General features: G+C 41.9%; 2 protein-coding genes across 2 annotated transcripts; one reads left to right on the top strand and one right to left on the bottom strand.

The window, feature by feature from the left end:
- Positions 1–131: 131 nt before the first annotated feature.
- LOC142803767 (cytochrome P450 3A19-like) lies at positions 132–8,261 on the bottom strand. Its single transcript, XM_075889727.1, has 4 exons — positions 7,869–8,261; positions 5,990–6,127; positions 3,815–3,977; positions 132–1,152 (listed from the first exon to the last, which is right to left on the bottom strand). Exons 1-4 carry the CDS (start codon positions 7,949–7,951, stop codon positions 1,057–1,059), a joined length of 480 nt encoding a protein of 159 aa, XP_075745842.1. The 5' UTR covers positions 7,952–8,261; the 3' UTR covers positions 132–1,056.
- Positions 8,262–8,695: 434 nt separating this feature from the next.
- LOC142802822 (uncharacterized) lies at positions 8,696–19,801 on the top strand. Its single transcript, XM_075887873.1, has 6 exons — positions 8,696–8,701; positions 11,921–12,054; positions 12,594–12,694; positions 13,623–13,723; positions 16,431–16,631; positions 19,510–19,801. The coding sequence occupies exons 1-6, from the start codon at positions 8,696–8,698 to the stop codon at positions 19,633–19,635; spliced, it is 669 nt and encodes a 222-aa protein (XP_075743988.1). The 3' UTR covers positions 19,636–19,801.
- The last annotated feature ends 2,925 nt before the right edge of the window (positions 19,802–22,726 follow it).

Below are 22,726 nucleotides of genomic sequence, written 5' to 3'. Positions count from 1 at the left end.
GTGTTTCCAAGAATCAGTAATTGAGCTTGTCATGTGCACTCCTACGAGAAATTCTAGGCCAGAATATACATAATCTTCCCTCATTTCACATTGACAACTTCTGTGGCATTAACAGCATATATAGCCCCGCATCTACAAACGCTTTATTTGACATGTGCTACTGTCATCATTAAAAAGTTCGCTTGTCTTGCTCTATGGCTGTGTTGCTCAGAAGATACCTTGATGAAGTGCAATATACTTCTCCGTAACTGGCTGTGGTCTTTTTCTTAGTGTCTTCATAACAAGATAAAGCATAACCAATGGATCTTCTCATATGCAAATTGTTGCGGAAGAAGGTAACAGAAGCAATGCATAGAGATGATGAAAAAACGTCGTATTATTATTATTATTATTATTATTATTATTATTATTATTATTATTATTATTATTATTATTTGGGTAACCATATACGGATATGGTAATCTTCATGACTGGGATTGACTTGACCTTCTTCACTTATACTTTCGATAATCTGAGGTCAGCCATGGCAATTAAGCTATACAGAGAACACTAAACATTGATTGACGCAATTCAACGGCACAACGTGCAGGCCTGGTCGAAATTTCGCGGGCCACACTTCCATAGAATTACATGAAACAGTGGCCTGAATACTTTTGACCCCCTCCCCCCCCCGTACGTATGTTATGCACCACGAGACTACCCCAGCAAATTTTACACTTGTGACTGCGCTGCTGAGCGGAAAACATTAACTTTCATTCACGCCAGTAATCTTTTGAGCTGGAAAATACACACTGTTCAAAATTACCTTTTGCATTGGCGTATTAATTTATGAGGTGCACTATGGAGACGCTATGAAAAGTCCCTTTACATTCAGAGACCCGAACACATGCGCTTGTGGACACTGTTGAAGAACGTTTTGATACATTGCCAGAGATAGAGAGAATAAAATGAGTGAAAGGCTGGGAGGGGACTAATGGCGTGCATCAGTTATGAAGCCATAGGCAACTGCACCTCGAACACATCTTAGCAAATGATCCTATGTTTACTCAAGTACGGCTATACTTGCACGGTTGAACTACGTGGTATGACGCGTAGCTTCACCGCTGGGTTTGGTTCCAAGAGAAGCCGCTGGGGAACAAACTTGACAGGTACCTGTAATTAAGGAGAACGGAGTTTAGTGTGCTTACTTCTTAGAATGATTGAAGTAAAGCTTGTTTAATCAATTCAATGATTTGGATGTGCCTCTCGCTAACTTGAAAGTAGAATCTATAATAAGCACAATATTGGTAAGTAAGAAACCTACGATGCTATACAACAGATTTGCTCGAATGAGTTTGATGTGTCTTTCATTTTATTTTTATAAGGAAAAATAGAGAATAAAGACTGATTCAAATAGATGAGAAGCATTTTTTACAGATGTGTCGCAAAAGTACACCAAAAATACTTTACATTTCATATGTCCAGTCGTTTGAACACTTGTGTTTTGTAATAACGTGCGAAGAAAACCTGTGTATCTCACGAAGATGAGTCGTTTTCAGATCAACTATCATTTCGATGTTATATAGATGAAAAGGCATAGCACTGATAAATGCTACCTAAATATTATAGTCGAAGGTTACGGTTTTGAAAACGTATCGTTTATATATTAAAGCGAGCAGCTTTCTGCAATATCTCAGCTACTCGCTTACGATGATCGTCGCAGTTAGCTCCTGCGGAGTATTTTTCAAATGAATGTATGGTGTGCTTAAAGTCAGGAGAGTTGTCACAACCCGTCTAAAGATTTCCCTCCCCTCTCTTCTAACACACAAATTGGTTATTCTGACTGACTCTAGTTAAATATCACTCATATGATGAAGGAGAGGGTTCGTCTGTTAACAAATGCTGTGTGGCAGGAGAAAGTGACGGATCAGTTATGTAATGGAATAAGAGAGACCGAGACAGCACCATTGCTGTTGTTGTTGTTGTTGCCCCTTCGCACTGGCACATACCCACTATGGGGGATTGGCCATGAAATCTAGAAGTATCCTAAATGATATATATTAAAAGGTTTATCCTTAATCAAAAAACTAATGATGTAATAGAAAATAATCATTAACTAAAAAGGAATATTAAACTAAACAAATAATTAAAGATTGAATCAAGAAGAGAAAAGGTGAGGTAATACTACAGTGGAAGACAGAAATTTTGAGTAGACCAGACAATCGAGCTTATCTCACCCGGTCACAATCAAATGAATATGGCTGCAGGCCGGTTGTTCTATTTTCCCATCGTCTTCCTCTCCTTCGTTCTGGCCTATACCGCGAGAGCCAAAGCTCCGCTGTCGTTTTTTTTTTCATCATTACACTTAACAGAAAATATTCCTGGGGCCATTGCTTCAATAAGAGTTCTTCAAGGCACCTTATAGGAATGTTGGCTCTAGCGAGATTCTCTGTTCAAAGACTTCACATCAATTGAGATCTCAATCTTGCCTTAAACTTCTGTTTTGTCTGGTAGCAGCAAGTTATACGCTATCCCTTTCAATGACGTCGTCATCCCTTGTTTCCTGGCATGCATTGATATTCGGTATTCAGCAAGCGATCAATATTAGCTGAAAGCCAGCGCTGTCATTTGTGTGCCTTTTTGCAAAGACTATGCCGCTATTTTTAGAGTGACATAGGCACCCCGTATCCCCAATACGTTGTACCGACATGCCCAAGCAACCACTTTAGCAATCCCGTATCCTCAGTCACTTCTTACAGTTCCAGCAGCTTAAGTTGCAAGAAATGCTCATGTGTCCATTAAATTTCTTTGCTTCTCCAAAAACACAGAGCGTTTTGACGATTACAATAGTTATCCATGGCTTGTGTCAAAGTTTTACCAACGAGAGAGAGACAAAATGATATTTTTATCCTTGCGGGGGTCAAGGGAGGCGGGGCCCAGGAGACTAGCTCTACCCGGAGCCCCCCTTTCTCAGGTGGTGGCTAGACCTTGGGTCTTGGCCGTTTCTGCCCAGAGTTGGTCATCCGGGCCCGCGCCGAGCAGCCTAACCTTCCACCGCTCTGGTGGTGTTATCCTAAATGTAGTATCAGCGCCATGTTTGACGGTGTGTGTCGCTGTGGGACATTCCCAGATATGTGGTCGAGGTTGGCGCGAAGCCCCTTAGCAAAGCTCTCCTTGGGCACTTAGTACCAAGAAACTATCGTAATCATTAATGAATGTAGTCCACAGCATCGGAGTGAATACCGACTGGTCCACTAAAAATGAACGCGACGCTTAGCCATGTGCCTCAGAAATTTAAGCGAACTGTAAAAAATTGTCATCAATAATGGGTATATGCCACAGAAATTGGGTAGGTCCTGCTACTCATCACTGGTGCGATGAAATGAAGAAGGCAACAGCCCAATAGATGACTGCGAAGCGGCAGAGGCGAGTCGAAGATCTTGAGTTCATACAACGAGAGAACACTATGGAACGAAAAAGGCAACCGTGGCTGCGAGAAGACCTCGAATCGATGGGAAGTTTATACCAACGATGACGTGGCCGTGTCGTGTTTGTCATTGCCTGTGGTTTAACTCCAACCTCTATGCGATGAAAATCAACGTAAAAACAACTTGGCACCAGCTAGCTAAACCCTACCAACGACCTCCTGCATCATCTAAGGAACTCCTGCATCACTAAGCTAAGGCCCAGAAACAAGAAGCTCAATCTTCAAAATCGTCCAGTATTGCTGTTCCACCGCTTTCGTGGCTTAGTGAAAATTTCATATATTTTTTCTTCGGCTTTTTACTTTGCTCTTGCGTGCCGAAATGGCTGTGGTACCACACGCAGAACTCACCGCTGTCTCGTCGCACCGCTCAAAGCGGACGTCCCTCAGCAAACAGGCGAGCACACTCTTAGCCTGAACGAGAGCAACGCGTAATCCTATGCAGTTCCGGGGTCCCGCGCCGAAAGCCAGGAAAGTGTACGGCTTGAGTAAGTCCTTGTTTTCCGGCAGGAACCTGCGTTGTGGACACAATGCTTAGGCATGATTGCCAGTGCTAGCTGCTCACTTAGGTAGAAGAGAAGTCTGTGGCAGAAAAGGGACGCGGAGGGCACAAGAGAGAGACAGAACTGAATCCCATGATATCTGTCGTACATTTTTTATTGTCAGGAGTGGTGTGGCACACTCCTGTTCCTTTTGTGTCTATCCTGTGAACAAACTTCAATCAGTAATTCAATCTATTATACCGATCACTAATTCGCCCAAAGCTTGAGTACGCGTCCGCTATATGGGATCCCGTGCAGCAAAATTTAATTAACGCGTTAGAATCTGTTCAGAACCGCTCAGTTCGGTTCATTTGTTCTAATTATTCTCGTACTGCTAGCATATCAGAAATGAAATCTAACCTTGACCTACCCAATTTAACTGTCCGGAGGAAACTGGCGCGACTGCATTTTTTTTCACAAGATATTTTTTCACAATCCATCAATGAAGCGAGACCTCATTTCACAACCGTCATACCACTCATCGCGCATTGATCATCAGCATAAGGTTGCCATTCCGTTTTGCCGCACCAAATTCTTTTCAGCAGCCTTCTTACCGAAAACAACCGCCGATTGGAACCACCTTCCCTCTTCCGTTGTATCAATAACAGACCCTTTGTTATTCAAGACTGCAATTTCTCAGCAATGCTTGTAACTATACGCAGTTTCCATTATCTATCTTTGTCTTGTATGTGCTTGAATTCTTATACATTTTTAGTTGACTTATGTTGCCTTCCTGATTTGCGCATCTGATACTTGTTTCTTTAGTTTGTCTTTTTTTCTTGTGTTTTATATATGTTGTACCCACCCCCTCTGTAAGGCCCTACGGGCCCTGAGGGTATTCTAATAAATAATAAAATAAATAAGTAATATATTTTTTAGTAAGTGGATGAAAAACCTTAGCGATACTCTTTCAACACTTCAGAGAAAATTTCGCAACTCTGCCGATTTCTTTTTTAGGAATATTTCCTATTGAACCCTCCTATGAATGCTCGTTTCGTTGAGAAGAAACTACTACCCTAAGTTAAAAAACTTTAATTATTATTCATCAAGATATTAGAACAACCATTTCTGTTTGTTTTTATCTACCGCAGCTATGTGAATCAGATTTTTTATTATAAACGTCAATGTCATAAGTCTAGGTCGGACTACAGTCAAAGATTTTGTCAGCACCTTCGCAACTGTAGAAATAGATTGCCGCTAACACCAGCATAGAAATCAGTCGCTTTTACTGCAAGCCACTGTATGCAGCTGCGGCATAATAATATTTCGAGTGTGTTGAAAGCATGCAGTAGTCTTACCAATGATTTTCAAAAGTAAATCACAGAAAAGGTCCAGAACAGGCATCGGGTGGTAAACGAAACAGAAAACATTTGTAATAAAATAAGAAAAGAAGAGCGCTCAAAAGTCAACAACCTGTTCCGAACGCTTTTCAACGGTTTCCCACTTAGCGTTTTCATATATATATATATATATATATATATATATATATATATATATATATATATATATATATATATATATATATATATATATATATATATATATATATATATATATATATATATCGTAGGGACTCGTATTCATTTGTTTAAGACGACTCAAAGACTAAAGCCATCGTCTTTTATTTTCCTCAGTTCACGTATCTATCCTGTCCTGCCACCCTTAAAAACCTTTCTGCAGCTAACGTAGTTATGTACTTCCTCCAAGATTAGAGGCACCTCGCCTGGTTTTGCAGGGCCTCCGAGATCTAAATACCTTTGTCCAAGCTATGGTGCTTTGTATGAAGCCATCAACGAGTATGACGTCATGACGACGTTACAAACTTTGGTGATCAGCGACGTCAACATGACGACATCATAGGGTGATGTTATCACGTGAAGACGCTTTGTCTTACTCGTTCCCAACGCCGCGGGGCGTCGACTGTCAAATTTGGCACTTGATGGACCATTCAAGGCTTTCGCCTTAATATTAGAAAACAACCTACCTTTCCGGTTTAAATGTGTAAGGATCCGGAAAGAATTCCGGGTTGTAATGAACGCCTGTTAACGGTATCTCGATGCACATCCCGGGCTTGAAATCTATCCCGTGCAGTGTCGTTTCCTGGTTGCAGCGCCTCGTCAAGCTGAAGAGGAGAAGATAACAACCGGTGATATTTACTTCGACTTGATGTGAGACTCAATGAAATTTGATCCGTCACATATGGTGGGCTTCGTAACTGAACACTCTGCAGCGAGAAATTGTGGAAGGATCAAGTATGTATTGGGAACACAAAACAACTGTTTGAGAATGTGACTAAATGAGTGCGGCTGAAAAAACTACTAAGATTTTGAAGTTTGAAAAATCAAGACAGATTTACCAGCGCAAAAAGACGAAACAATCAAGAAGAAACACACGCACAGAACGCTGAGTGGGTATGTTTTTTCTTAAGTATTTCTTGTTTTTTGCGATCGTGATCGCAACAAACAAGAATCCTAATCAATCCTAATTATCCTAATCCTAATCATGGATCGATTCTTGCTGAGGCAGCAGTGTTAGCAAAAAATCAAATGTTTATAGTTTTCACCGCTCCACTTATCGATAATCTCATTAGAAGGAATTTCGGATTATTCTTACGGTGGCGAATAAAGACGTTAGCCTTGATCAAATCTCTGAGTAACAGCGTTGTCCAGCTTGTTAAAACAATTGCCTGGAGGGATATGATTGCATTTGTTAAAGGCATGAAACAAAAAGTCTTGCTCGGATTATTATGGTTCTTCTTCAATAAAGCAGTCGCGAAAAAAATATAGTCCTACGGCAATGTTCGGTGCGTATTAAAATACCTGCAAATGAGAAGAGCTAAGAAATGTATAATCGTAGCAGCTTGGGCTTGACGGACCCCTCGCCGTGGTGGTCTAGTGACTAAGGTACTCGGCTGCTGACTCACAGGTCGCGGGATTGAATCCCGCCAGAGGGGATTGCAGTTTCGATGGAGGTGAAAATCCTGTATGCCCGTGTGCTCAGATTTGGGTGTACGTTAAAGAACCCCAGGTGGTCGAAATATCCAGAGCCCTTCTTTACGGCATCCCTCATAATCATTTGGTGGTAATGAACCCCACTTATCAATCAATTGGACTTCTCGAAATGTGACGACTTTTAGTTGTACTAGTGAAAAGTTTGCATTAAGGTTTTTCTGCCCATTTACGAGGGCTGTACAAATGGATTTCTTACAAAGGCATCGGATATTCTGAAAGAACTTTTTCTATCCGTAACGAGACGTTAAATTCGTCGGCGGCCAAGAATTCACTGAAGCAAACCATCTGATTGTTAGATTTCTATACTTACAATGCAAAATATCTTTTATAGTGCTGAGAAACTGACAGTTGCTGTACGCAAAAAGAAACAAAGCATGCACCGGCTGTTATTATTATTATTATTATTATTATTATTATTATTAATATTATTATTATTATTATTATTATTATTATTATTATTATTTCATAATACTGTCAACCCTCGCTTGAGGGTCATAACAGAGAGGGAGTAGAATATGAGTACAAACAGAACACCTAAAAAAACCACTAAGCAATCAATACAGCAAAACAGAATGGGCAGTACTTCAACCATTACCAAAATAAGCATCAATGTCTCTGTCAAAAGTGTGCACATCGGTACTAATAATAAGATGTTGGGGTAAAGAATTCCATTTTTCTATAGCATCCGGAAAAAATGACCACCGAAAGATGTCAGTGCGAGCACTGAAAGGTTCAATGGGGGCATCATGATTCAATCTAGTGCTACGTTTTCCGGGAAGGCGTATGTACTCGTCTTTAGGTACTTTGAATATCCCTTGGATTATACGAAATAATGTTAAACTTCGTACTTACAATGAGTCAGGTGTATACATCCGCAGGGACTCCTTCACCGTAGCTTCGAGTAGGGGCATGGCGTTGATTGCCTCGAACGTCATCCCGTGCTGCAAAATGAGTACAAAAAAACTATGAAGTTATCTCGCACTCAATGTTGGACGTGCAAAGTTCATGCATTACTGTAAATCAAGAAGCTAAAATACTACACAGAAAATTATTGCGTGCGCTGGCGTTCTAGTTTTCACATGTCGCATTTGTTTCTAAGCGTAGCTTTAAAGTGCGCCTAAACAGCCTCTGAAAACTTGGAAAAACGATGGCGTTATTAGAGAGTTTTAGAACGATTCATGGTTTACTGACAAAACGCTCCGAAGCTTCGCCCACTCATCATCAATCACTCCGTGGATATGCTGGGATTCTTTTTTTTTTGGCATGATCTTCCTTGCATTTGCAGCTGCGTGGGCCTGATTAGCATCCACCTACACTGTTAACTAATCGCCAGCAATTATGGTACTGAGGTGAATGCGGTGCTAGTTGATCCACTCTAAATACCAGTGGCCATACCTTAGTCTCTGCAGTGCAGAGACTAAGGTATGGCCACTGGTATTCGTAGTACCCGCAAAAGTGGCAACATACTTACCTTTGGTGCTTAGACTTTGGGCTTCAGCCACAAGACCGTTTTTTATGCCGTTTGTGCTTACATTTACGAAACAAAACGAATAACACTTGAACTGGCTAATTGTGTCCTTAAGTGCAGCAATAGTTTACCTTAAAAAAACGTTTATATATTTACTATGGTTAGTTATCGTATGAATTACTTTTATTCACGTTAATTTGTAGTCAATATAATGACTGTTTGTCTGTCCGTTAGTTCGCCCACACCTGCTGAGTGAGTCATCAAACTAGGTGGTCACGTACCATGAGCTTGAAGGGACAGACCCATCCCTTTAAGAGTTTCGCCCCCAAAAAGAGCTTGCTGTCGGCAGGCAAAAAAACTACAGCAATTGGTTCCTGCCCGCGGCAAGTTATCTTTTCGTCCACATTTCTTTTTTCCCATTTACATTACATTTACTGCTAGTTACATTCCCTATACTTTCCTTGCCAATATTTTCTGTTATTTCTCATTATTATTTTGTCTAACAAATAGAACGAGCCCTTAATTATACACTTATTTTTTTCGATATACTATTTCTTCAAGGACATTATTAGCAATGCTCATTGTTGGCCTAGTTGGTACTTGCTTAATGAAATACTTTGCCCGCAAATAACATGCACACAAAGTAAAAAAACACTCAACGACAACCACAAGTGGCGCTTACAACTTATTATCATTCCACAAACCCTGTGCAATGGACACTGTGGCATGGTCATGACCCAATCGAAGCAGCCAAAGCGGAGCACGTGACGTTCGTGCTTATGCCGCCCACATAATGCTCTCCTGCCTAAGCACTCCAAGCACTGAAGTTGTTTGCTTCCTCAGCTGATGCCACAACAGATAGTCTGATCAGGACTGCTCTGCGCTGATTATGCACGGCGCATGTCACTACAGCAACGCCATAATATTTTGCCCTCGAAATACCTGCATAGTCGCCGATGCTTTGATCGTAAACTCCCCGTCGTGCTCGAGCAACGCATGCTCCTGTCTTTCCTGCATTTTTATGGGTAAGCGTTGAATATTTTTCTTTGCGTGTTACGTTGCTACATAATACACTGCTGCCAAACTGACGGGCGCGGTCGCTAAGAGTACTTGGAAGAAGTCTTAACGCGGCAGCGTTAAAGTTCGTTTCGCAGGAAATTAGTGGTCGGCGTCATTGGCTGTGATCAAAAGGTAAGCGTTGTCCATGAGCGAAAATTTCAGATATATTGTGAGCAGATAAAGAAATAATCAAAATATTTGATTCAAATGGAAATGAAACTTGGTATCTGCGGGTATTTAGTTGCTCTGCTACAGAGCCACACCTGTGCTTGAAACTGTTTCGGAGGAAAAGTCATACGAATGTCATGCATACACTGTAAAAAATATCCGTGTTTTAACGTCGGAGCAGACCGTAGAAACTACAGAGTAACATCTGTTTCCTGAAAAATAGCGAGACTGGACGTTTAAAGCACAAACTGTGCTGCGGTTTATGGGAAACAGCAGGAGTTGCCGTAAAGCAGCAGTCGATGTTTCCGTTCTTTCGCTCCTTCCGTAAAACACCAGAAAAACGTATGTCTTCTGTACTTCAAGAACACGCTTCCGTGATTTGTGTGCACGGCGACATACTGGCTGAACTTTGACCATTCCCCCCGTTCGACAATGATACAGTGAACTAGAACAGAAAGTTAAGCGACAGCCATGGGCAATGCCTTGAGAGAGCTGTCGGCGACATACTGGCTGAACTTTGACCATTCCCCCCGTTCGACAATGATACAGTGAACTAGAACAGAAAATTAAGCGATAGCCATGGACAATGCCTTGAGAGAGCTATCGTGGCGGGTGGCTAACGTATACATACAGCGGCAACGCTGCAGTCGCCGACTAAGATGAGGCGTCCCACAGTGTGTAAGGAATGCGCAGATTCGCATTGTACGCTCATGGAAAGTCAGAAAACGAAGACGGAAAGTGTGATAACTGGGCAGGCTTTGATGAGGAAATTAAGCTTAGAGCAACATTGGGTTCGAAGATAGACTAAGAAATACGAGAGAATGAGGAAGAGAAACTGTTCATTAACTCACAATGGAGAAAAAGAGCTGCATGCAGGATCACTGGAAAGTGCCAGTATGGATACATATATATATTCGGAGAGGCGGAGAAGGATAGCAGCGGTAAAAAAGAAAAAGAGAACGTTTCAGAGTTTTTACCGATTAAGGAAGAGGATAATTACAGCATTATGATACTTCACCGCAAGGGAAGCTAAATTTACTATTAGTAGCGAAGTCGGGTTGCCATAAAAAGTTATAAAGCGAGACGATATGGTGGGCCAGCCTTCGTTAGTGTGGTCACACTGACGAAGGCTGGCCCATCAGCCGAAACATTTGTAATTAGTAAAGGTGTTTCGGCGTACGTCGTGCTTTTTCGCTTCCGATATATATATATATATATATATATATATATATATATATATATATATATATATATATATATATATATATATATATATATATATATCGTCGAAAGGCGCTGCACTTCGTTTTCAATCTTGCAAGATTGAAAGCGAACAGGTACTTGTACTGCGTCTATGAGACTTTATTGACAAAAGATAGTGAAAAAAAAACATACCCGTCCAAGAATCCCTGCATATATGTGAATCTTGATGGTGTGCATAATAGTTTACGTTTTTTTTTTTTTCGTCACATCGTGAGAATGCACGACACACAGAAGAAGAGACAGTGTACATGTTCTCCTATTTTCGTTCCTTTTTTTTTTCGTGCTTGCAAGCCTTGACTTGTTTAGTGAGAGCAATCCTATAATCGTAGCTGCGTTGTATAGTTGGCACACCAATTAACACGCAGTCAATGAAACACAGTAATGAAGTGTATTTTAAAAGGGTGCGGTTTGCTGTTTCTTTGTATGAACTCGTTGTTTTCACGCTGTTTCGCACCGTCAAGCCTACCATGCAAGCTCAAGCCCAATAATAAAATTTGGAAGGCTCGGGGAAACGTTTGTTCTTTTTATGAATTCATGAGTCTACTCGGTGAACACCGACGGCGACTTCACTTCGTCACCGAAGAATTCATCGGTTGTTGAATGGTTCTCACTACCTGCGACGAGAACATCGATTCTTCAGAACTATTTCCCTTTACACCACTTTTCCTGAATAACCGATAAATTTTTTGCACCACCATAGCTCTTCCCAACCACAACAGGCCAAAAGAAAAAAAAATGCGTTGATGGTCACACAAAATAACACGACTGCTGCGGTGTGTCCGGCCATCACTGCCCAATAGAATGGGTGCAAGATAGCATCGGTGCATCGTGGTGTCGGCTAGAATACAAAAACAAATTGTAGGCAGGCGCTAAAGTAGTCAGTTTGCCCCAAAGGGAGCGTCGCGAGTTCGATTAAAAGCCGCACCACCCGCCGGTGCCGTTTCAGCTGAGCGCCTCCCTTCGTAGCCTAAGAGGGCGCTACGAGCGTCGTGTACATCAGTCACGGCTGCATCTGCTCCCACAAAAACGCCGGATTGCCCCGGAACTTCTCTTCCTGCCTCCAAGATTCCTGTGCGCAAGGTCAGTAAAGCTGCTAAGACTCTTTTGCAACCAAAATCTTCGGGACTTAAAGCACAGAAGCGAAAAAAACCCCACAACGAGGACGCGCCCGGGGTACGTTCAAGGCTAGGCCTAACAAAGCACCCGCGCCGACCCAACACTGGCGCGGGCGCAACGCCGGCTACTAGTGACCCCAATGCCGAAGTGCCCATGATGCTGTCCGCGTTCGACATGGACACCACACCACCTTTGAGTGCAACAGACAAAGCACACGTGTTTTCCATGCCTGCACCGCTTGCAAGTCATACGTTCATTACTACAAAAATAGGTGTAGGAGACGACAGGGGCAGGAACTATCACTTGGCTGTGTGTAAACTTATTTTGCCATATTTGGCGGAATCTGAGTGACAGCCGTGAGGTACGATTGGTGCTCGCATTTTGCATGCAGGTTGTGTTGCATCTTGTTATTGATTTACGTGCTCAGGACCAAGTAGTGCTAGCAGTTCATTTGTTTGGTTCCTCACTTGTCAAGTTTTTTGGCGCACTCTTCACTTGTTCAGCTCAGTGGTCTCTGGCACCCTACGTGGTCAAGGCAGGCGGCTATTGTCAGAGCTCTCTCACCTTCCTGCGAAGTCCATCACCTGGCACACATCACAATCAGGTAGGCATTTATTTCACCGTTATCGATCATTACCTATCTTATAAACAGTTATAAGGTGCACTCGCATGCCACAGCTCATACGAGCTAGGCATGTAACATGTCTGTCGCTATTATAAGGTGAATAATGAAACACGTGTTTGCCATGCTTGCATCGCTCATACATACCTTATTACTAAATTAGGCACAGAAAACAGTAGGGGTAGCAACGGTAACATTACTGTGCGTAGGCATATTTCAGTGCATTTTGTGGATTTTTAGTGTCGGCTATGAGGTACGACCATAGTGCTCGCACGCTGTGTTGCACCTTTATTGAGTTGCGCATGCAGGAAGCAGTACAGTGAACAGTTTAATTCTTCGGAATTATATGAAGCATTGCTTGCACTCAGCAATAACGGCATTTTTCCTTTGTTAGTGTCACTTAATTGTATTATTGTGGTGAAGCCTGCTGTTGAGTTGCATCTTTGTAGTTTGAGGATGTCACAGGTCTGTTTGTGCACGCACTCATTAGTGATCTCCTCGGTGCCCATGCACATGGCTGTTATAAGGTGCACTTGTAAGCCGGATCAGCAGGAGTCTGCTGTCACGTACACACCAGGCGTGTACGTGTCTTTGTCGTCTTATCGAGCGCAGACAAAGCACTCGTGTTTTCCATGCCTGCATCGCTTGCAAGTCATACGTCCATTACTACAAAAATAGGTGTAGGAGACGACAGGGGCAGCAACTGTCACTTGGCTGTGTGTAAACTTATTTTGCCGTACTTGGCGGAATTTGAGTGACAGCCGTGAGGTACGATTGGTGCTCGCATTTTGCATGCAGGTTGTGTTGCATCTTGTTATTGATTTACGTGCTCAGGACCAAGTAGTGCTAGCAGTTCATTTGTTTGGTTCCTCACTTGTCAAGTTTTTTGGCGCACTCTTCACTTGTTCAGCTCAGTGGTCTCTGGCACCCTACGTGGTCAAGGCAGGCGGCTATTGTCAGAGCTCTCTCACCTTCCTGCGAAGTCCATCACCTGGCACACATCACAATCAGGTAGGCATTTATTTCACCGTTATCGATCATTACCTATCTTATAAACAGTTATAAGGTGCACTCGCATGCCACAGCTCATACGAGCTAGGCATGTAACATGTCTGTCGCTATTATAAGGTGAATAATGAAACACGTGTTTGCCATGCTTGCATCGCTCATACATACCTTATTACTAAATTAGGCACAGAAAACAGTAGGGGTAGCAACGGTAACATTACTGTGCGTAGGCATATTTCAGTGCATTTTGTGGATTTTTAGTGTCGGCTATGAGGTACGACCATAGTGCTCGCACGCTGTGTTGCACCTTTATTGAGTTGCGCATGCAGGAAGCAGTACAGTGAACAGTTTAATTCTTCGGAATTATATGAAGCATTGCTTGCACTCAGCAATAACGGCATTTTTCCTTTGTTAGTGTCACTTAATTGTATTATTGTGGTGAAGCCTGCTGTTGAGTTGCATCTTTGTAGTTTGAGGATGTCACAGGTCAGTTTGTGCACGCACTCATTAGTGATCTCCTCGGTGCCCATGCACATGGCTGTTATAAGGTGCACTTGTAAGCCGGATCAGCAGGAGTCTGCTGTCACGTACACACCAGGCGTGTACGTGTCTTTGTCGTCTTATCGAGCGCAGACAAAGCACTCGTGTTTTCCATGCCTGCATCGCTTGCAAGTCATACGTCCATTACTACAAAAATAGGTGTAGGAGACGACAGGGGCAGCAACTGTCACTTGGCTGTGTGTAAACTTATTTTGCCGTACTTGGCGGAATTTGAGTGACAGCCGTGAGGTACGATTGGCGCTCGCATTTCGCATGCATGTTCTGTTGTGTCTATTGATTTGCGTGCTCAGCAGTTCATTTCTTTGGAATTGCACGACACATTGCTTACACCCGACAACATTGCGAATTTGCACGTCACTTAGCCATACTACTGCTTAACTGCAGCTAATCCAGCATGGGAGTCCTTGTGTGTACCCAAGAAGTTGGTGTATGGCAACAGAATCAAGCGATCGCATATGCGAAGTTTTGGGTGCCCTATCTTGAAGCCACCCATTTCCATCTCTTGCGCGTACTACTGGCAGGCTACGGTGCAATTCATACTTGGTATCAACTGTTTGATTAGTCAATATATCACAAAAAGCTTTAAGTAATTGTTTAAAGTAATTATGTTTCAAGCTAAAATTTTAAAGTAATTGTATTCAATATTGGACCTGGCTGCACTTGAGAGGCTGAAGCTGCTTTCACATATGTGCAAGATATGAACATCTGTTGTCAACATTAGCGATATAATGGATAGCATTACTTAAGTTGTGAACATGTGTAATGTTGGAGCATATGCTAAGCTCACTTTTGACTGCACATTCAGGAATAGCCTTTTAAGAGACCCAAGTTGCGCAAGTATGGGTGCAGTTTTCTGTAGAATTTGTGCAGTTAATGTTACAGTCTCCGTCATTATTTCTTTTCCTTGCGCCGCCTGCTTCAACTTAGTTTAAACATTTGTAGCAGGTCAAGAATATTTATATTCACTGTGCTCTTATATAGAGGACTGCTTAAAAAGCATTGGCTAATGTTCATATGAAATTGAACATAACCTGACATGCTAACCAGATATTGGAATGATTCTACTATTGTAGACTGTAAGGTATTATTACCATTGTAGCAGTGTTTTTATTATAAAATTGGGCGGTCTGAAAAAGTGCACAAGCCAGTGAATGTAATTTAGCAAAATAAGTGCTCTACCTTCATTGCAGCCATAACATCAATGAAGAATGCCCACTTGCCGGCATTGCGCACAGACATTTTCAACATTGACCGACTACTTCGAGCACTACCACTATCACAGCAGTGTGTTGGGCGGTGCCCTTTGCCCTTGTGAGCCTTGTGGAGCTTTGTTTAAAAACTATCAGAGCCTAAGAAGTCACGTCTTCAGACATCACAAGAAGCGATGCAGCAAACAGACTGATGATGCGTTTGTCTGCTCTGTGTTGTCATGCGGGGCGAGTGTGCCTACTCGCACGGAGCTTCTTGGTCACATAGCTGCCCATCTGGAGAGTGGAATTGATGCTGTTATGTGTCCTTTTGTGGGTTGTGGTAGTGTGCTGAGGTCAGCAGGTTCCTTCAGAACACATGTTTCAAGGTATCACCGGGGCAAAACTGCAACACAGTGCACGGAAGTACCTGAAATTGAATCCAGTTCAGATCAAGAGCACAGTAGCACACCCCCTGCTGATGTTGGAGATAACTGTGAAAGGGAGTCTGGTTGTGACAGCGATTTGCCGCTGAACCCCTTTTTTTTTTTATAGTGATGTCATAATCGTGGAGTGCACGCCATTTTCCTGCTCATATGCTTTGGTGTTTACAAAAACAAAAGGAGCCTTTTTTATTTTGCAAACAAAATCTGTTGCAATCAATGCTCTATCTCGTCCACTTCTTTTTTTCTTGTCTATGTGGTTTACGTCCCTACCTTTCTTCAGCCTGAACCTACTAGCCAACAACATGTTCTAGTAAGCTGGTGCAGTAGTTTCAGGGTGGTATTCCCCACCAGTCTGTTTTTTGTCTTCTTTTTTTGGCGTGTCACAGCTGTTGCACTCAATTGTAGGGTGGTAATATAGTTCTACATTTCAATCAGTTTTCACTTTAATATCTCTACAGATGAATTCATCTATTATCAAGTAACTGTTATTTACTTTGATTTTTGGAATAATTGCAGGAAATCTTCCAGGAGAGGATGGCGGCCTGTGCGCCTGCATTATTTCAGATGATGGAGGAGGCGCCGACGAAACATACTATGGAACTGGTGGTGCGCGTGAGAGACGAAGGACAAAGAGAAAAAGCAGTCCAGGTAGCTGTGCTACCATTCCTCTGCGCGCATTTTAAGGAAGACAAGAACTACCTTTACCAAGTATTTGAAGTAAGTTTCACTTTGTTGCATTATGTTAGTACAAAACTGGACAGTAACATCTTTTCAGAAAGTGATGTATTGGTTTGTTGAGAACAGCTTTAGGTTCTAGATTTTATAGAATACAGTCGATCCCGGGTATATCAAACTATGATATATCGAATTATTGGCTATATCAAAAAGTTGAGAGATCCCCTTGAATTTCCCATGCAAAAATACGGGACTGCTGTACACATCTATCGAACTCACGCACAGCAGAACATCCGCTAAATTGAACTCTGAGCCACGCTAAAGCCCACAAATTGCATTTTTCCTAACAAATAATGATCATTTATAGCCACAATTCGACAAGTTCCGATCCCTTTTCGCGTGCAAGTGACTAAAAGGGGGTGCTGAAAAGTGAAACATTGAAACTCCATCTTGCTGATCTAGCTCGTTGCACAGCACTTGTGAGTGCACCGGTATGCTTGATGTGCGATCTGCAGGTTTTAACGTGGGGGCATGGTGATGACCGAGGGCACCAAAACGAAGTGGAATGACTTAAGGAAGTTTAGTGATCTCATTGCGATGTTCGCATTCAATCGTGTATGATGGCATGTGGGACTGAAAAGCGTGGCCTTCGAGATGTGCAACTTCATGAGGTATTTTGGTGCTTCCGGTTTTAGAACGCTCATTTCGGAGGCTACGCTTTTTTCTAGCTTTCCGCACCAAAGCAACAGCTGTCGGTTACAAAATGACAAAGCCACAAGTGACATCGCTATCACCAACATGCTGACGGTGGGAGCTTGCTCGTTTGTGGGCAGCATCGCCTTTTGTGGCTTGTGGACCTGTGTACTTCTCGCCTCGTTACTGATAAATCATCATTTGGAAGTCGGCGCTACACATTGATACGCTCGTAGCGATAAAAATCATGGCTGGTGCTAGGAGCGACCTCAAGTAAAGCACAGTCGTGAACTGTTTCTTTGCGGGCTTTGTGCCAGGTGACGACTTTGAGTGCGTCATGACTGCTGTCAAGGGCGTACAATGCCTCAGTAAATTCTATGCCTTGTTAGTGTTTTCGGGCACCATCTCGGACAGCGAGCGGCTTCATTGGAGCAGAAGACGACGTCGCTGGTTCTGACTGCATGGATGCCGAGATGATGCCCAATGTTGACGGTGCCGTGGAATTATTGCTTTCGCCACCAACGCTCTACGGAGCTTACATTGGCATTCAGTGCCACTCAGCGCTGTTGTGGCCGAATGAGCTGAATTTGCTTACTTGGAAGGGTCCAGTGATATTGAGGACAACTGAAACTTGGTGGCACGCAAAAAGAGAGAAAAGTTTACAGACTATTTTCAAGTGAAATGAAGTGCGATAACTTGCAAAAGTAGATGTTCAGGCCTTGTTCTTTATCATATTGTGAGAGAATCATTCTTTAAGTGCTTGTTAGGATTTCAAAAAACTGTTTTTAGGTCTGAGATGCTCTAATTTATGCCTTAAATACACATATTTTGTGTTTCGACTCATCGATATATTGAACTACATATATCGCGATCCCCTTCGAGTTCAATATATCTGGGATCGACTGAATGCTGTGCAGGTTTTTAGCACAAAACAATAGCTTTTTCAGTTGAATTTTGTGAAAAAAGCTGCTTTTGTATAAAGGAAAATTAAACTTTGACTGCTGAAATCAGTTTTCTTCTAATTTCACAATTTCTGAACTTTGAGCAGACTTAACTTTTTTACACTTCTTAATCGATGTATTTTCTTCCCATAAAGAACAAGTGCAATGCTACCGTATGAGAATTTAGTGACCGCTGCAGCAAAATTTTTTGACAGAACAAATATGCTAAACATCCAAAAATACCTAATTCATGAATTGCTGGACACAAGTTAAAAGGAGGATAGTGTAGCTTTGCATATCTTTTGCCTTTGTGCTTCATTTTAAGGTAATTTTGGTGGCTTTGTACAGCAGCATTATTCATTAAAATTACACCGGAACACGCGCTTTGTCACAAGTATCAGCATTTGAAGATAGTGTAAAAAAAAGGCAATTTTCAATTTTTTTGTGGAACTTACTTTGGTTATCCGCATTGTGTCGTAGTCACAAAAATGTTCTGAAAAAAAAAATACACTGCCCTTGAGCCAACAGTTAGTGCGGGCAGGTGCCATTGTTTCATCAGAGCCACTAGGATAGGGAGTGAAGTCCCCAAGCATCCGACTATAAAGTTCACAGAGTGAATGAGAAGGAACGTAGCGCTGTGAAAAGTGAGACTTCATGCAACAAAAACTGTGTTGGGGCATGGTGCACGCATGGTGAACCACAGTGCACAAACTTGGTTTACTAGCCTTTTTCAGGCTCAATGGGAAAAAAAGTGTTTGTGTGCAATCAGAGTGCTCCACATGCACAAAGCATTAGTTTTTTGCAATGCACTGCAGAACAATGTTTCTCGTCACTTTGGCTGTAGTGCCTCATTACGACGCAGTGAGGAGGGCACTAAGAATGGGAATAGGCCAGAGTTGTTGCAAGATGTTGCTCACTTTGTCCCTTGCTGTCGCACATGCAAAATAATTTTAAGCAATACTATCACCACTAACATTGATATATTGACCTGCAATCATTCAGAGTTGTCTATGATGTTGCTGTAATCCAAAGAGAAAAATGAATCAAAATGTGAGCAGGTTTTTTTGCGTGCTCGCTATCCATTCTACTTTGCTCTAAAATTGTTCCAAGTTTCAAGGCTCCTAGGTAGGTAATTTGTACTTGGTGCACACAGCCTGCAATAGACCAGGAACCATGGTGGAAAACGGAATTGCAGGGATCGCATCTCTGATTTATATATTGGAATGGCCGCAACTGTACATATCTCTTTGTGCTTTTGTGTACATGGGATATTTTTGCTCATCCAGGAGGGAACAAGCATCACTGAAAAGCTTGCCGAGTTGCCATCAACGCCTACAATCATTGCACTGGGTGAGTTCCCTTGTCGATATCATTATGTGTTGATTGTTGTGCGAGGAGGTCAAGTAAATTGATGACATTTTACAACATGAGTGTGAGCCTAACTCCAGCTACAAGGTGCAGTAGATACTTATACACTTAAATAACAGATGTTGTCGGAGGAGAAGAGTGGAAGATGAGGGCAGACCTGCAACTGGGTTTTATTCAGTACACTCATGCAGGGAACCTGCGTTCATTCTGATAGTCTGAGTGAAGTATCACAGACACAATCATTGCTTTTGTTCATTAGGAAAAAAGCCTAGGCAAGCTCAAGTGCCATTGGGTCACAACTGCATCTCAATTCTTGTCTTTGCCAGTAAAGTCTGCCATGGTTTACTAAAAGTAAACAATTCGTATGCATTTAAGTTGGGCAGGTGAGAACCTTGTCTGGTCTTTATCAAGGGCTGGTGTTCCCTACATCATTCATTTATACATTGACCTGTATGACCAATGTTAACATTCCTCCATGTCTGAGTGACTTCGTTATCCTACTTGACGAGCGCACGTCGAACTCAGTGGGGTGGCACTTAGTGCAATCTTGCACACCTCATAGAGGCAATGCGGGGTCTTAGCATTTACCTTGAACGGCACAGAAGAGTAACCTTCACCCACAAACTAGCTCACCAGACAAAATGCTGTGCTTTAATATTAACCCAACTTTAACATCAGATCATACATTCTGAACATATTTACCACGAGCATGTGAAGACTTATTTTATGATTGTGCGTATTCGAAGACTGAAAAAGGCCATTGCACATTTTTTCAAAGGAAGCCTTGGAAAAATTTTGGGAGCGTACAAACCACTAGTAGGGTGTGTAAAATTGCACTAAGTGCCACACCTTTTAGTTTGTTAGTTGCTTATCAAACCAGGAGGAATGTTTACATCAATCAAACAGGCCAATATATATATGAACGGCGCAGGGAACACAAGTTGTTGATTCCTGACAAGGGTCTTATCTGCCTCTGACTTCAGTGAAAGTCCATTGATTACTTGTCAGAAACTATGACAGCCATTACTGGCAAGAATGAAATTCGGAGATGCAGCCTTGACCAATTGGCTCCTAAGCTTGCTGAGGTCTTCTTTTTTTTTTTCAGGAGGAAAATGATTGGGCCAGCGTATTTGGCTCAGATTGTACAAGAATTAATGCAAGTCTATGATGCATAGATGAGGAATTTGCAGACTGTAGCGTGTAACCATACGTGTTCTAAATGAAGCCCATTGACGAGTCTGTACCCATCCTTGTGCTCTTCTCATATGTTTCATTTGAACCACACCTTGATAACCTTAAAGGGCTCCAACACGAAAAAGGGCAGCAGGTGCGAAGGTGGCCAGAAGTCTCGCACAAGTGTGCACACAAAGATAATGAAGTTGGCCCAGAAGCTGCGTTTCAATCAGTGAAAGTGTGAGCATGAATCATACACATTTTCTGATGATATCCGGTTATTAGAGCTGAATATTATCTTGATTGTGGCTTTGCATTTTCAATTTAATTTGTTTGTAAGTATTATGAGCCTGGCGTTTTCTTTTTTTTTGTCCTTCGGAGTGTAGTCAAAATATACTGCTATTATTTCACAAGAGCCAGCACATGAAAATGCACTCTCAATTGAGATTTCTATATACTGTGAATTGTGCCAAGGACATATAGTATGTTGTGAAAAGAGAAAAATGGAAGGTTTGGCCTTAATTTTATCCTAGTTATCAATCTCACTGATGCTTCGTTAAAGAACCCCAGGTGGTCGAAATTTCCGGAGCCCTCCACTACAGCGTTTCTCATAACCATATGTGGTTTTAGGACATTAAACCCCATATATCTATCTAATCTCACTGATGCTTATGTTAAACAGGGTTTGGAAATTCATTCATCTAAACCAAGGGCATACACAGAACTTTTTAGGGGGAGGGGGCCCTTTTTGATCTGAACCAGAGGTCTGGGCAGGCAAATGGTAATTTTGCGCTAAGTATTTCATGGAGAAAAAAGTTTGGGGGGAAGGAGGGGAGAGGCACGGGCCCGGTGTGCCACCGCCTGGCTACGAATAAGTGTAGTGTATATTCACATGATGTTTCTTAGTTCAGGTCAAGCTCTTTCAGTTTTTTTACAGGATCCTCAACCCCCCCCCCCTCCCACCTCAGCATAGTGAAAAAAAACATTCTGTGATCAATAAACAGTGCTTAAAAAATTTCACTAAAGCTGCTGCTTGGGCGAGTTGGTTCATGATTAAAATATGTGCCGTCTTTTTTTGCGCTGGTAAATCTATATTAAGAAAGTTCAGCCATAATTTGTAGCTATATGTGGCACATAGAGCTTAACAGCAGAATGCAAAGTTGAAAATCAGTATAGGTATTCACCCGTGCATTCTGCTATACAATAGCAACAAATATTTCTGAAAATGTAACTGCTCATTCTGAGCATGATCAGAGCCAGTGGGAAACTTCTCAGGAGCGCCGGGCAGGCCCTATACATCCTGTGCATTTTTGCTGATTTTAGGTAGTTTTCTCAGTGACTAAAAGGGATATTCATATAATCCATACATCATTTTCTTCCAAACTTTTTGCTCTTTTAACTTCATAATATAGAATTTTTGTGAATTTTTTACCACTAGAGCTTGACTTTTGAGTTAATTGGCATCTATGAAAATTTGTAACACAATAACGGTAAAGTGCATAGCTTCTATTTTGCTTCAGTAGCTGTATACAAAAAAAATAATCAACTGGTTATCTTAAAATACATGGGAAATAATGGTAGCTAAGTAATAAAAAACTGTTTTGAGATATGGAATAAAGTTCAAAAACAGGTGAAAAGTGATCGCACTGTCAGAAACACTGTTCAATTATTTTGTTTAGTAGTTACAAGCTTGGTAATCACTGCCAAAGTCAATTTTTCGCCGTGGAGCCTCTCGCAATGCTTGTCTTGTTTTTTTTTTTTTGTGAGATGTCATTCAGCTCTATCTGCAACGTATCGTCAAGTGTGGTCAACGATTTCCAGCAAATTCATTGTAGTTTGGCCAAGCTTCAATCCTATCTCAGAATAGAGGCTCGTGTGATACTACCATTATTAAATGCAAAAAAAATATTCAATGTCGCCATTTCTAGGACTCTCACCCTAAACAAAGAAAGGAAAGATTCT

The sequence above is a fragment of the Rhipicephalus microplus genome, chromosome 3 (genome assembly GCF_043290135.1).
Source record: "Rhipicephalus microplus isolate Deutch F79 chromosome 3, USDA_Rmic, whole genome shotgun sequence".
In the NCBI taxonomy this organism is placed as follows: Eukaryota; Metazoa; Arthropoda; class Arachnida; order Ixodida; family Ixodidae; genus Rhipicephalus; species Rhipicephalus microplus.
The sequence above is the reverse complement of the archived record's forward strand: the minus strand, read 5'-3'. Positions and strand labels throughout refer to the sequence as shown.